The 13,785-nt window shown below is 40.1% G+C and overlaps 1 protein-coding gene across 4 annotated transcripts in view; it reads right to left on the reverse strand.

The window, feature by feature from the left end:
- Positions 1–13,785, reverse strand: part of LOC118368238 (protein phosphatase 1A-like) — a 28,146-nt gene that overhangs the window by 13,662 nt on the left and 699 nt on the right. For 2 of the 4 annotated variants that reach the window (XM_035752179.2, XM_035752177.2), the window contains exons 2-6: positions 9,048–9,893; positions 8,737–8,854; positions 8,478–8,589; positions 8,038–8,095; positions 1,209–5,134 (exon numbers count right to left, since the gene is read on the reverse strand). In XM_035752179.2, coding sequence (XP_035608072.1) covers positions 5,105–5,134; positions 8,038–8,095; positions 8,478–8,589; positions 8,737–8,854; positions 9,048–9,884 — 1,155 coding nt within the window. In that variant the 5' untranslated portion in view covers positions 9,885–9,893 and the 3' untranslated portion in view covers positions 1,209–5,104. Of the gene's footprint in view, positions 1–1,208; positions 5,135–8,037; positions 8,096–8,477; positions 8,590–8,736; positions 8,855–9,047; positions 9,894–13,785 lie in introns of those variants that run through there. The other 2 variants (XM_035752178.2, XR_004822285.2) reach the window with 2 other exon arrangements.

Below are 13,785 nucleotides of genomic sequence, written 5' to 3' on the forward strand. Positions count from 1 at the left end.
CTGTCGAAAGGTGGACCTTCGCCCCAGTCTGAGGTCTGGAGCAGGTTATCATCAAGGATCTCTCTGTACTTTGCTCCGTTCATCTTTTCCTCAATCCTGACTAGTCTCCCAGTTCCTGCTGCTGAAAAACATCCCCACAACATGCTGCCACCACCATGCTTCACCGTAGGGATGGTGCTAGGTTTCCTCCAGATGTGACGCTTGGCATTCAGTCAAATCTTGGTTTCATCAAACCAGAGAATCTTGAGGTGCCTTTTGGCAAACTCCAAGCAGGCTGTCATGTGTCCATTACTTAGGTGTGGCTTCCACCTGGCCACTCTACCATAAAGACCTGATTAGTGGAGTGCTGCAGAGATGGTTGTCCTTCTGGTTCTCCTACCTCCACAGAGGAACTCTTGAGCTCTGTCAGAGTGACCATCGGGTTCTTAGTAACCTCCCTGACCAAGGCCCTCCTCCCCCGACTGCGCAGTTTGGCTGGGCGACCAGCTCTAGGAAGAGTATTGGTGGTTCCAAACTTCTTCCACTTAAGAATGATAAGAGGCCACTGTGTCCTTGGGGATCTTCAATGCTGCAGACATTTTGTGGTACCCTTCCCCAGACACAATCCTGTCTCAGCGCTCTACAGACAATTCCTTCAACCTCATGGCTTGGTTTTTGCTTTGAGATGCACTGTCAACTGTGGGACCCTATATAGACAGGAGTGTGCCTCCTGTCCAATCAATTGAATTTACCACAGGTGGACTAAAATTAAATTGTACAAAAGGATTTAAAAAAATGGAAACAGGATGCACCTTAGCTCAATTTCAAGTCTCATAGGAAATGGTCTGAATACTTAGTATTTTAGTATAGTACTTAGTATAGTATTTTTTTCCCTTCATTTGCAAAACTTTCTAACCCCGTTTTCGCTTTGTCATTGTATGTAGATGAGGATTTATTTCACCCATTTTAGAATAAGGCTGTAACGCAACAAAATATAGAAAGGGTCAAGGGGTCTGAATACTTTGAAGGCACTGTGTATATGCACATTATTGGATCAACAAAACACTAAATCAGTACTTTGTGTGTTGGGTCTTACAGTATATTGTGTGATTGAAAACATTAGTCTTTTATGAAGGAATTGGTAGGTCTGACATTGAGCTTTAGATTTCTGGTTAAAAATGGGACAATGAATTGAGCAGATCAAGAGAGATGAAATGAGAAGAGCGATACAAGGTAACAACCCGTTTATTTTGTGGTACATTCTGCAACTAGAAATTTCATTTCAAAATTCAAAAAGGCAACAAAAAAAAACTAAGGAGAAGATCATAGAAATACGAGAACGCATTAATTCACAAGCAAGGAATGCAATTTGTTCAATCGACTCACATAGCACAATAAAGTTCAGGGAACAAAGCTTTAACATTTTCTTTTATCCGAGCTAGAACATAATACAAAATATACAGTTTTTGAACTTTGTAGTCAATCACAGAGGCCTCTGAGAAGCAGTTGAATCAACATAGACAATACTTATCTACAGCACTAAAGCTATTCTTGAATGCATTCATAAATATAGCAGACATGTACGCACATTTCAAATGCTTACAAGGTTACCCAATTGTTTAACACTTGCATTTGCTGAAAGTAGGACATCTGCAGGACTGAACAATTCAAATAATATTTCAAAAGATTCAATAAGTAACATTTGTTTTTAATATAAACCAGAAATGAAAAGGTGTACCATGTGACTCCCAACATAGTATGCCACTTTTTAGAGAAGTACCCTAACTTGGAAACACAATTTGAAATTACTCCTTGAAGTGTTCCAATGAACAAGTACTTTAGGGGGTTGAGTTAGATTGGGTAAGGCAAATCGGTGAGCTTATTAGTGAGCTGAAAAGGTCAGCAACATTGGGTTCAGGCCCCCTGTTAAAGGGGACACAACCCACCACTGCCAAAGGGTCACACAGTATCACCACAACTGAGGTACATCAATATTATGTACAATATGGGCGCAAGCATTAAAATCTCTTACTCCAATATAAATATATTCCTTATGAGGCTTAAATAAGAATGACAGATGACGCCTTACATGAACCTAAAACCTTAGCCACTACGCAAGTCGCCCACATTAAAACTGGTGTGTTGACAACAGAACGCTGACCTTAAAGCTGACTCCTTAAACAACAGCAGGGCAGCACAAAATCAGTGTTAAGTTGAACAGATAACAGAAAAATGTCTGGCTAGCCAAAAGATTAAGTTAATGCATTTCGGAAATAAAAAAGTATTTATTTCAAGTCTTGTAAAAAAAAAAAAAAAAAAGACAGTAAAAGAATAAACCTGCAAAACAGGTTAAGACCGATTTTCCTTGATTACATCATTTCGTAAATGAAAAACAATATACATGCTGTAGTATTTCAGTAGAAAATACTTTAGCTTATAAAAAGGACAAAGGCGTAACCGAATGTTTGCACTCCTTAAGCTAAGATCCTAAACAACTATACAGATGTTAAAAAAAGCTAGGGCTTGTATTACGGTTGTTCACGCCTCTTTGCACTCCTAAAACGTGGTTCCCTTCACACAAAATCACAGTAAAGAAAGAATTTTACCAATTTAACCACATTTCTTTCTCAATTTGGAAAAGTGACTTGGGTAGCTGTGACAGTTGAACCAAATGGGTATATTGCATCTCAACAATGACTACATAATCACTTCATCAGATTCATTGCTTAAAATTATGAAGGCATTGTTAGACTTGTTTACCCTTTAACAACATTGTAAGTATAATTGACATTACAGCTGTATCAATTGTCCATATGGCAAGCTCAGAAAAAATAATTTAGAAGAGTTAATCTGGGATGTACTTCGTATTGTTTATAATTTCTAAAAAACAACTGCAGGTATGGATAAAAAACAACAAGGGTGGCATATCAAGCCATCTCTAAACTGTTTATCTTGGGGTCAAATTCAGGAGTCAATGTGGTAGTTTGTTGTTAGAAGTTACATCATTAGATTGTCAGTTGGTTAAAGAGAAATTATAAATTCAGTACGTTACCCTGTGTTAGACCACTGTTTCCCAAACTTGGTCCTGGGTCCCTTGGGTGCACATTTAGTTTTTTTGCCCTAGCACTCTGCTGCTGATAAATAAAATAAATAAAAAACTTGTCATCTAACTTTAATTATTTGAAATCAGCTGTGTAGTTCTAGGGGAAAAAAACAAAAACGTGCATTGGGGACCAAGTTTGGGAAAACCTGATTTAGACAAACAGGACAGAACCCAAGGGGATTAGGACACATTTACCTACAGCGCTCAATTCTAATCGATTCAACATTCAAAAACAAGAGTATCTTGCTAACCAAGCATTTAACTCAAGTGACATGATTTATTCCTTGACAATAGGTCAGAAAAGACTTGCAGCAATGCAGTTCAAAATAAAAAACATCTCACCAATACATCTGCATGTAAAATACAGATTTAGTCTAACTATTCATTTGATTTTTTTTAAGGGAAAGATATACAGCAAAATCATACACACTTTAGAAGCATACCATATTGTGCACAGGCTCCTGGTGCAGTGGCTGAAGACTCTACACAGAGCCCCCCAAACCACTCAGAGTAAATATAAGGTACTCTAGGACAGCTCATTGCATTCAGTAGATTTGTTCTTGGTTGTATAGTTGAATATCGCAACAATTAAAAAAATACCACCTCGAAATTGTTAAGGGAAGATTGAAGGTTCACTCAGACTGATGGTGGTAATTAGGGTTTTTAACAAAATCAGCACTTATACACTTGTAAAATCAGACTATCATATAGATGTTGTGATTTGAACTCCTCTCAGTACCAAACGCAGGCTTTTAACAAATAAAATGCACTGAATCTCAGAACTTCACTTGGCATGCTGGGCTATCATAAAGCTGAAATATGTGCATCTGTGACATATTACATTTATTTTTAAAAATTCTTACATGAACATGTAAACTAGTCAGACTAGCATAAATCACTGCATGTCAGTAGAATTACAAAATGGTTGTGGCAGATGTCATAAGTTAAAAACGGCAAAAAGTCAACTTAATCCATCCAGTGTCATATAAAGTGTTCTCCAAAGCTCTGAAGTGAAGGGTAGTATCGTACTGATATACAAGACAGGTGCACAATAGGTATGTAGGAGTAATGGAGAAACATTTGCCATAATCTGCACCACCATAGCAAACATTAGCTAACAGCTACAGATATAGAGATCTACCTCTATACAAACATGTGCACACACACAAGCACCTAGAAACACTTGCCACTACCCACAGGCAGCCACACACACACACCACAAGTGTTAAAAGGTGTCAGGTGAGCTCATCTTCATTTGCATCTAGGAACTGCTTTGTTGCGTTGTTTACAGGTGATGAACAAGAATTGCCCCCAAAAGACAGAACACACAATGAAAGACTGTAGTACCATAGTTACTACACTACGTAGATTTTTTTTATACAAAACAAAAGAAATTTAGATATTAGAATTTATGGTTTAGAGAGCTTACTGTGCTGTGAACCTATACAATTGACCCGTTTCTTAAAGAGCAAAGACAAACAAAAAAATGTAAAAAGAGCAAGAGGATAATATCACCTGGAGGACAAACAGTAATATTCACTGAATAGACATTTGTTGGAACTCCAGAAGAGCAGGAAAAGGGCTGATAGTGTATAAAGGTTATTTTTTTCCTTTTAACTTTAACTCAAGCTGTATTAAATACAGGCTTTGTACAGGACAATTGCACTTCACCAAAACAGAAATATACAAAACAAGGAAATTACAGCCCAAAATAGTTGTTTTAACTGATTAAAAAAAGAAAAGAAAACCTAAAACATAACTACAGAGTCCCAACAGGTTAAGGGTGGGATTGAAAATAAAGGTGAGACAAAATGGAGGGGATCCTGAACTCCAGAGCTGACTGGTGCTGCTCTATCTGGGGTGTAGGGGTGTGTGTGCGCATCTCCTCCTCCTCCAATCATATTCCCTTCTTACAAATGGAACGCTCAGAGTGGTGGGGAGACAAGCTGCTGAATGGAGCTGCTGTGATTCTTGAGGGTAGAGGTTTGTAAACTCTGTGCTGTGTTAGTGGTAGGGGTTGTGTTACCACATGTCGTCTGTCGATGCGGAGTCCTTGAAGGAAGGAAAAATCCATCAGATACTGGATCAACATCCAAGGGGTCTCTATTTCAACTCCTGGAGATGTGCTGATCTTTGCACCAAAGAGGATAATTTTGTCCTAAACTAGTTACGAACTTGGACAGGCATCCAGAAAATAATTTAGGCATGAGCAAAGCTTTCTGGGAATTGAGATTGAGATCCCTGGTATAAACAGCAATTTCTTGAAGTCTTCCCTTTTGCCTAAATTTCTTGTAGAATTTTATTTATGGTTAGTTTGAATAGAACATTTCACTAACAACAAGTTGTAGGAGTGAGTAGTCATGAAAATGTTTAGATATGAATTCTGCATTTTTTACTCTGAAAGAAAAAGATAAGAAAAACATTGCTGTGTTTTGTAAAAGGAGATCTCATTTCTGCTCGGCATCAGACAAATTTTGTGCTTCAGTTGCACATCTCCACTCGGAAGAGAAATCTTTCCTCTGGCCTTCAGACCAATCAAATTCCTGCATTCAAGAACAGCATTTGATCAGCAGACAGCAAGCCGACTGATGGCAGTGGGGAATAATGGTTACTTTTAGCTGGTCGTTTTGGCAAAACATTAGGAAATGTAGCTGGCTAGCTTTCTATGGTAAACAGAATAAATCTAATAGCCATGCATTGTCTTTGCAAAAAAATACCTTGCTTTTTCATTGTGTCTAAGTTAAACGTTTGTTTGTCTGCTAGCCAAATATTGTTGCACTTCTGTTGTCATCTGATGAAAACAAAGCCATTTTCGGACTAATGTTTTGCATTACTTCATTTTGTGTGATGAAAAACTAGTTGCACGCCACTTTATCAACCAATTTATAGCAACAAAAACTGTTGCCTTTCAATATAAAATGCAGGAGAAATGGTTTGATAAGACAGTTTTTTTGATGGTCCATGTTTTGAAAATGCAGATCTCTGAACGCTCATGCGACCCCTGTATAAACAGCTCCACAAAAGAACCATTTCCTTTTCAAGCAAAAAGCTTATTTGATCATGACAGTACCCAACCAGTAATAGAAACCCGAAATCAATCTGGAGGCTAGCTAAATACTGATTCACCTAGTTAATCAAGCACGACAAATGTGATTGCAAGTGCTGGTTTAGTTTTATAGACCTAGGTTAGGCCTAGTCTTAACATCATCTTAATTGAAAATAAAATTTAGTAAACTGTTTCATGGGCATGGCTGACCTCTGCTAGATATGTACACTGGCTAAGTTCCATAAAAACAAGTTTGAGTTACAGTACAGAACCTGTTGTCGAGAAGAACATTGGCTGTGTTCATGCAATCTCATCTGCTCAATACAGTATAAAGCATTTTGGTATCTTTACATCAAAGGCTGCAGTGTCAATTCAGGAGTGAACTAAACAATACGCATGAAACAGCTGTTAACTGTGGGAAGAACTAAATGCATTCTGGGATGTTATGTAACGAGCTAAATGGATTACAGGTCAAATAGAAAGTGGATTACAAACAAGGATTATATACAGTTGAAGTTGGAAGTTCACATTTTAGCCAAATACATTTCAACTCAGTTTCACAATTCCTGACATTTAATCCAAGTAAAAATTCCCTGTCTTAGGTCAGTTAGGATCATCACCTTATTTTAAGAATGTGAAATGTTAGAATAATAGTAATTTCTTTCAGCTTTTATTTCTTTCATCACATTCTCAGTGAGTCAGACGTTTACATGCACACAATTAGTATTTGGAAGCATTGCCTTTAAATTGTATAACTTGGGTCAAACAGTTCGGGTAGCCTTCAACAAGCTTCTCACAATAATTTAGGTGCATTTTGGCCTATTCCTCAGGAAGGAGCTGGTGTAACTGAGTCAGGTTTGTAGGCCTCCTTACTCACACATGCTTTTTCAGTTCTGCCCACAAATGTTCTATAGGATTGAGGTCAGGGCTTTGTGATGGCCACTCCCAATACCTTGACATTGTGGTCCTTATGCCATTTTGCACAACTTTGGAAGTATGCTTGGGGTCATTGTCCATTTGGAAGACCCATTTGCGACCAAGCTTTAACTTCCTGACTGATGTTTTGAAATGCTGCTTCAATATATCCAAATAATTTTCCTCCCTCATGATGCCATCTATTTTGTGAAGTGCACCAGTCCCTCCTGCAGCAAAGCACCCCCACAACATGATGCTGCCACCCCCGTGCTTCACGGTTGGGATGGTGCTCTTCGGCTTGCAAGCCTCCCCCTTTTTCCTCCAAACATATTGATGGTCAAAGTTTAAAGGCACAGTCAACTTGGTGTAGGTAAACTTCTTACCCACTAGAATTGTGATACAGTGAATTATAAGTGAAATAATCTGTCTGTAAACAATTGTTGGGAAAATGATGTGTCATGCACAAAGTAGATGTCCTAACCGACTTGCCAAAACTATAGTTTGTTAACAAGAAATGTGTGGAGTGGTTGAAAAACGAGTTTTAATGACTCCAACCTAAGTGTATGTAAACTTCCGACATCAACTGCAGCTATCCATAAGGCAATGATAGGAAAACAGCAGTTCAATGCAAACATGAGGATTATCCTGTGCCATGTCATTGTCATGCTATATGTCATCCTATTATTCATCATGTCTGAATAATTGTGTGTATATATATACATATTTTTTTTAATACATATTGCCTCTCCTTGATTCATCTTTAAAAACAGATTATTTTGGAGAGGGTGTCCAAATTCTAAAAAAAAGTGTTAAATATGTTGAATGTTCCAAATTGAGCTGATAAATTGTATTTTTTCCCCTCGACATACAGATGTGCACAAACACACCAACAAACACACACGTACATACACACACACACACACATACATACATACATACACATTCAAATTAAAAAGCTTTCGTGAGAGGATAGCAGTTGTCGGGTGATACTTACTGCGTCATCACCTCGGTATGGGTTGAGTTTGTTGTACACTGCTTCAATAACGCTTCGTCTAAAACACAAAAAAAGTAAAGTTACCAACCATGCAGGTTTAGCTAGGCAAGCAATAACAAAATCATTGTATTCAAGTCCAACGAAAACAAAACAGTTTATACAGGCGAGCTAAATGCTGAGCATAAGAGGGGAAAACAGAAGGCTGGAATTGAAGGGCAAAATTCAATTAGCCCAACTAAAAGCCCAAACTTTCAAGCAAGTCCAAGCTATCAAAACCACTTAGGTGAAAAGTCTTGAGTGCCTGTGCACCTGAGATCAGAAATAGATTCCTCCCCCTAAAGAAACCTTACCTTGCAAAGCATGCTACTCTATTTTCCTAATACTTCATCGACATCAAAAACATTCAGTTGGCTGAGGTACAGTCAAAAGAGCTCACTCACTTGCTGGCCAGCTCTCCCCCAGGAGGGAGGTTAGGGATGCTCTCCGATGCTAACGTCCGCATCACGTGGACCAAGTCTGGAACCCCTTCGTTTCCCTGCTTCTTTATGACCTCTGTGGAAATTAGCAGAACCACACATTCTCTAAGTGGAAAACAATCTATGAAACACACAATTTGTGATCTGAGCTTCAAATCACATTAAATTCATGACAAGGTTCTTATATTATCTAGGTTTCTATATGCATATTAAGATGCTGCACCTTCTACTCTGCTTTCCAGGTACTTATCCAGCTCCGCTTCCCTTTTCACAGCTTCTGCAGTCACCTTTGGAGCCCCTGGGAGGCAGATCAGCACAACACTCATATTGTCCCGACTCCCCTGTTCATAGAGCGAGTGCAATACAGACAGACTTAAAGTAAAACGTTTAGCATGTGCTATCCATGATGCCTATTCGTGTGACAAAATGTACAATTTTGAAAAATGAACTGTCTACATGCGAGTGGTAACATTCAAGTGCATGCAAATGCTTAATTGTTAGCAATTCTGTGAACAATAAATTGACAAATCTCACCTTGTACAAGCAAGTGTCAACAATTTCATTGCAGACTCTCTCAAGGTCATCGGTCACCTCAAGCCTCGACCTGACAAAATTACAAAGTTCCTCATTGGCCATGACATCCCAGATGCCGTCGCAGGCTAGGACGATGAACTCATCTTCCACCTCAGACCTTTCAATGGCATACACCTCAGGCTCTGGTGAAACCAGCTGCTCAGTGGGGCCCTTGCCATGCACACACTTGTAGTCAAAGTCTCCCAGTGCCCGGGACACTGCCAGAGAGCCATTCACTCGCTGGATCATGACAGACCCACCTGCGTTCTGGATCCTCTCCTTCTCCAGTGGGTTGCTGGGCTTGTGGTCCTGTGTGAAAAAGTGCACAGCTCCTCCACGGCTAAGAAGACCCCGGGAGTCTCCACAGTTGATGAAGTAGATGTGACCTGGGGAAATCATGACCCCCACCGCGGTGGAGCCGCTGCGGTCCACACCGTGCTTCTTCTCAGAGATGGACCGCATGTGCTCGTCAATCTGCAGGAAACCTGTGCGGATGCCGGTCTTCACACTCTCTACATTGGGTTCCGGCTCCAGAGCACTCTGGAAGTCTGGGTTGCTGGTGATGTGCTCCAGAAGGTGCCCGCAGCAGTATTTAGCCACCTGGGAGCCAGCATGCCCATCATAAACTGCAAAGAAGGCCCAAGGGTCGAGCCCATGAGGCAGGCCAATGACTGCCGTGTGGGCATCCTCCATCTCCACTCTCCAGCCCTGCATGCTGCTCAGGCCATAGGTCAGACGGTTCCCCTCACCATGAGCATTGTGCTTCTCCATCTTTGGCTTGTCCAAAAACGCCCCCATTGTATCCCCCTTAAAACAAGAATGAAACAATTATTCTATTCAAATTTAGGTCAGTTGTGTGTTTATAATATTGACATTTGTTATTCTGCTAAGCTCAGCTAGCTACAACTTTAATAAATAAACACCTAAATATTAGCCAGATAAATGTTAAGATAGGGATTATTTAGAAGCAGATGACATCTGCAATTATTTTATTGCAAAATTATTAACTCCTAGACACTCCATTTCATATGATATCTTCGAATTGAAATTCATACAATGTTACAAATTGCAATTCATTCAACATTAAGATTTTGCAAAACGTACAATATGTTACGAATTTGCAAAACGTACAATATGTTACGAATTTGCAAAACGTACAATATGTTACAAGTTCCAATTTGTTATGGCTAACATTTGCTAGGTGGCTGATGCTAGCTAGCTCTAGGGGTTAAGGTTAGGGGAAGGGTTAGCTAAAACGGTTAAGGTTAGGGGTAGCTGAAAAGTAGTAAGTATTTTGCATGTAACCATACACTACCAAAAGTATGTGGACACCTGCTCGCCGAACATTTAATTCCAAAATCATTTGCATTAATAGAGTTGGTTCCCCTTTACATGCTATAACAGCCTCCACTCTTCTGGATAGGCTTTCCACTAGATGTTGAAACATTGCTGTGGGGAATTGCGTCCATTCAGACAACAGCATTATTGAGGTCGGACACTGGATGATTAGGCCTGGCTCGAAGTCAGCATTTCAATTAATCCCAAAGGTGTTCGATGGGGTTGAGCTCAGGGCTCTGTGCAGGCCAGTCAAGTTCTTCCACACCGATCTCAACCAACCATTTCTGTATGGACCGCACTTTGTGCACAGGGGCACTGTCATGCTGAAACCGTTAAAGGGCCTTCCCCAAACTGTTGCCACAAAGTTGGAAGCAAAGAATCGTCAAGAATCTCATTGTATGCTATAGCATTCATATTTCCCTTCACTGGAACTAACAAGCCAAGCCCGAACCATGAAAAACAGCCAAAGACATTATTCATCCAGCAAACTTTAGTTGCCACAAAGCATTCGGGCAGGTAGCATTATCCTGGAAGCCACCAAAACCAGATTTTTTCGTCGGACTGCCAGATGGTGAAGTGTGATTCATCACTCCAGAGAACACGTTTCCACTGTTCCAAAGTCCAATGGCAGCGAACTTTACACCCTTCCAGCCAAAGTTTGGCATTGTGCATGGTGATCTCAGGCTTGTGTGCGGCTGCTCTGCCACAGAAAGCCATTTCATAAAGCTCCTGACAAACAGTTATTGTGCTAACATTGCTTCCAGAGGCAGTTTGTAACGTGGTAGTGCGTGTTGCAACCGAGGACAGACGATTTAAACACGATACACACTTCAGCACTCGATGATGCCATTCTGTGAGCTTGTGTGGCCTACCACTTCGCAGCTGAGCAGTTGTTGCTCTTAGACGTTTCCACTTCACAATAACAGCACTTACAATTGACCTGGGAAGCTCTAGCAGGGCAGAAATTTTACTTACTGACTTGTTGGAAAGCTGGAATTCTATGACAGGATTACGTTGAAAAGCACTTCAGTTAGCCCATTCTACTGCCAATGTTTGTCTATGGAGATTGCATGGCCGTGTGCTCGAGTTTACACACCCATCAGCAACGGGTGTGGCTAAAATAGCCAACTCCACTAACTTTTGTTTATATACAGTACCAGTCAAAAGTTTGGACAACTCATTCCAGGGTTTTTATTTATTTATTATTTTCTACATTGTAGAATAGTGAAAACAAACTATTAAATCCAAAAATGTTTATATTTAAGATTCTTAAAAAGTAACCACCCTTTGCCTTGACAGCTTTCACACTTGGCATTCTCTCAACCAGCTTCATAAGGAATTTCAATTAACAGGTGTGCCTTGTTAAAAGTTAATTTGTGGAATTTCCTTCATAATGCGTTTGAGCCAATCAGTTGTGTTGTAATAAGGTAGGGGTGGTATACAGAAGACAGCTTTATTTGGTATAAGACCAAGTCCATATTATGGCAAACACAGCTCAAATAAGCAAAGAGAAATGACAGTCAATCATAACTTTAAGACATGAAGTGGCGCAGCGGTCTAAGACACTGCATCTTAGTGCTAGGTATCACTACAGACACCATGGTTCGAATCCAGGCTGTATCACAACCGGCTGTGATTGGGGGTCCCATAGGGCGGCATACAAGTGGCCCAGCATTGTCCTGGTTTGGCCAGTGTAGGCCGTCATTGGAAATAAGAATTTGTTCTTAACCGACTTGCCTTGGTAAGCTTTTAAAAAATAAAATAACATTTAAAAAACGCTCCAATAAGCAAAAAGGAACGACAGTCCATCATGTCTTTAAGACATGTAGGTCAGTCAACCCAGAAAATTTCTAAGAACTTTGAAAGTTCAAGTGAAGTCACAAAAACCATTTAGCGCTATGATGAAACTGGCTCTCATGAGGACCACCACAGGAAAGGAAGACCCAGAGTTACCTCCGCTGCAGAGGATAAATTCATTAGTTACCAGCCTCAGAAATTGCAGCCCAAATAAATGCTTCTCGTAGTTCAAGTAACATCTCAACATGGACTGGACTTGCTTGGTCCAAGAAACACGAGGAATGGACATTAAACCGGTGGAAATCTGTTCTTTGGTCTGATGAGGCCAAATTTGAGATTTGTGGTTCCAACCGCCGTGTCTTTGTGAGACACAGAGTAGGTTAACGGATGATCTCTGCATGTGTGGTTCCCACAGTGAAGCATGGAGGTGGTGCTTGGCTGGTGACACTGTCAGTGATTTCTTTAGAATTCAAGGCACACTTAACCAGCATGGCTACCACAGAATTCTCCAACGATATGCCATCCAATCTGGTATGCGCTTCATGGGACTATCATTTGTTTTCGACAGGACAATGAACCAACACACCTCCAGGCTGTGTAAGGGCTATTTGACCAAGAAGGAGAGTGATGCATCAGAGGACCTGGCCTCCACAATCACCCGACTTCTACCCAATTGAGATGGTTTGGGATGAGTTGGACTGCAGAGTGAAGGAAAAGCAGCCAACAAGTGCTCAGCATATGTGGGAATTGCTTCAAGACGGTTGGAAAAGCATTCCAGGTGAAGCTGGTTGAGAGAATTCAATGCTGTCAAGGCAGAGTAGCTACTTTGAAGAATTTAAAATATATTTAGATTTGTTAAACCATTTTTGGGGTTACTACATCATTCCATATGTGTTATGTCATAGTTGAGGTCTTCACTATTACTCCACAATGTAGAAAATATTAAAATAAAGAAAAACCCTGGAATGAGTAGATGTGTCAACTTTTGACTGGTAACTTACTGTAGGTATCATACCAATTTGGCTGTCCCGGATTTACGTTTACTATGTTACCTCTAGTCTATGCGACCAGTCTGCAAAAATAGGTGACTAATGTAAACTAAATATTTGTCTCACTACACTAGCTATGAACGTCTATAGCTATCAATGAAGATCTAACGTTATCTGGTAAACGAGCTATGTTATAGGTGTTGGCCATTGATTGCATGAGTTCATTACAAAACAGTCAGTACTGCAAAAACCTAGCTAACCCATCCAGCTAGCTAGATTCCTAGTTAGGTCCCAAGCAAACGTCCACTACTAGTTAAGTGTTGTTCTTGTGTGGTTAGGTCGCTAACGTGAACTAAAAACATTACAATAAACAGTGTAGCTAGCTAACGTTAGCTAGCTATCTTGGTGTTTTAATGATGTTGGCTACCTAACTGGTTTAGCAATCTGTTAAATAGTTAACTAGCAACCAACATAGTTAGCTGGCAATATTTGTTAGGTAACGTTAATTAACGTTCGCTAGCTAAATCTGCTGGTAAACTGGCATTAGCTACGTCACAATAACACGCTAACACTAG

The sequence above is a fragment of the Oncorhynchus keta genome, chromosome 35 (genome assembly GCF_023373465.1).
Source record: "Oncorhynchus keta strain PuntledgeMale-10-30-2019 chromosome 35, Oket_V2, whole genome shotgun sequence".
Classification (NCBI taxonomy): domain Eukaryota; kingdom Metazoa; phylum Chordata; class Actinopteri; order Salmoniformes; family Salmonidae; genus Oncorhynchus; species Oncorhynchus keta.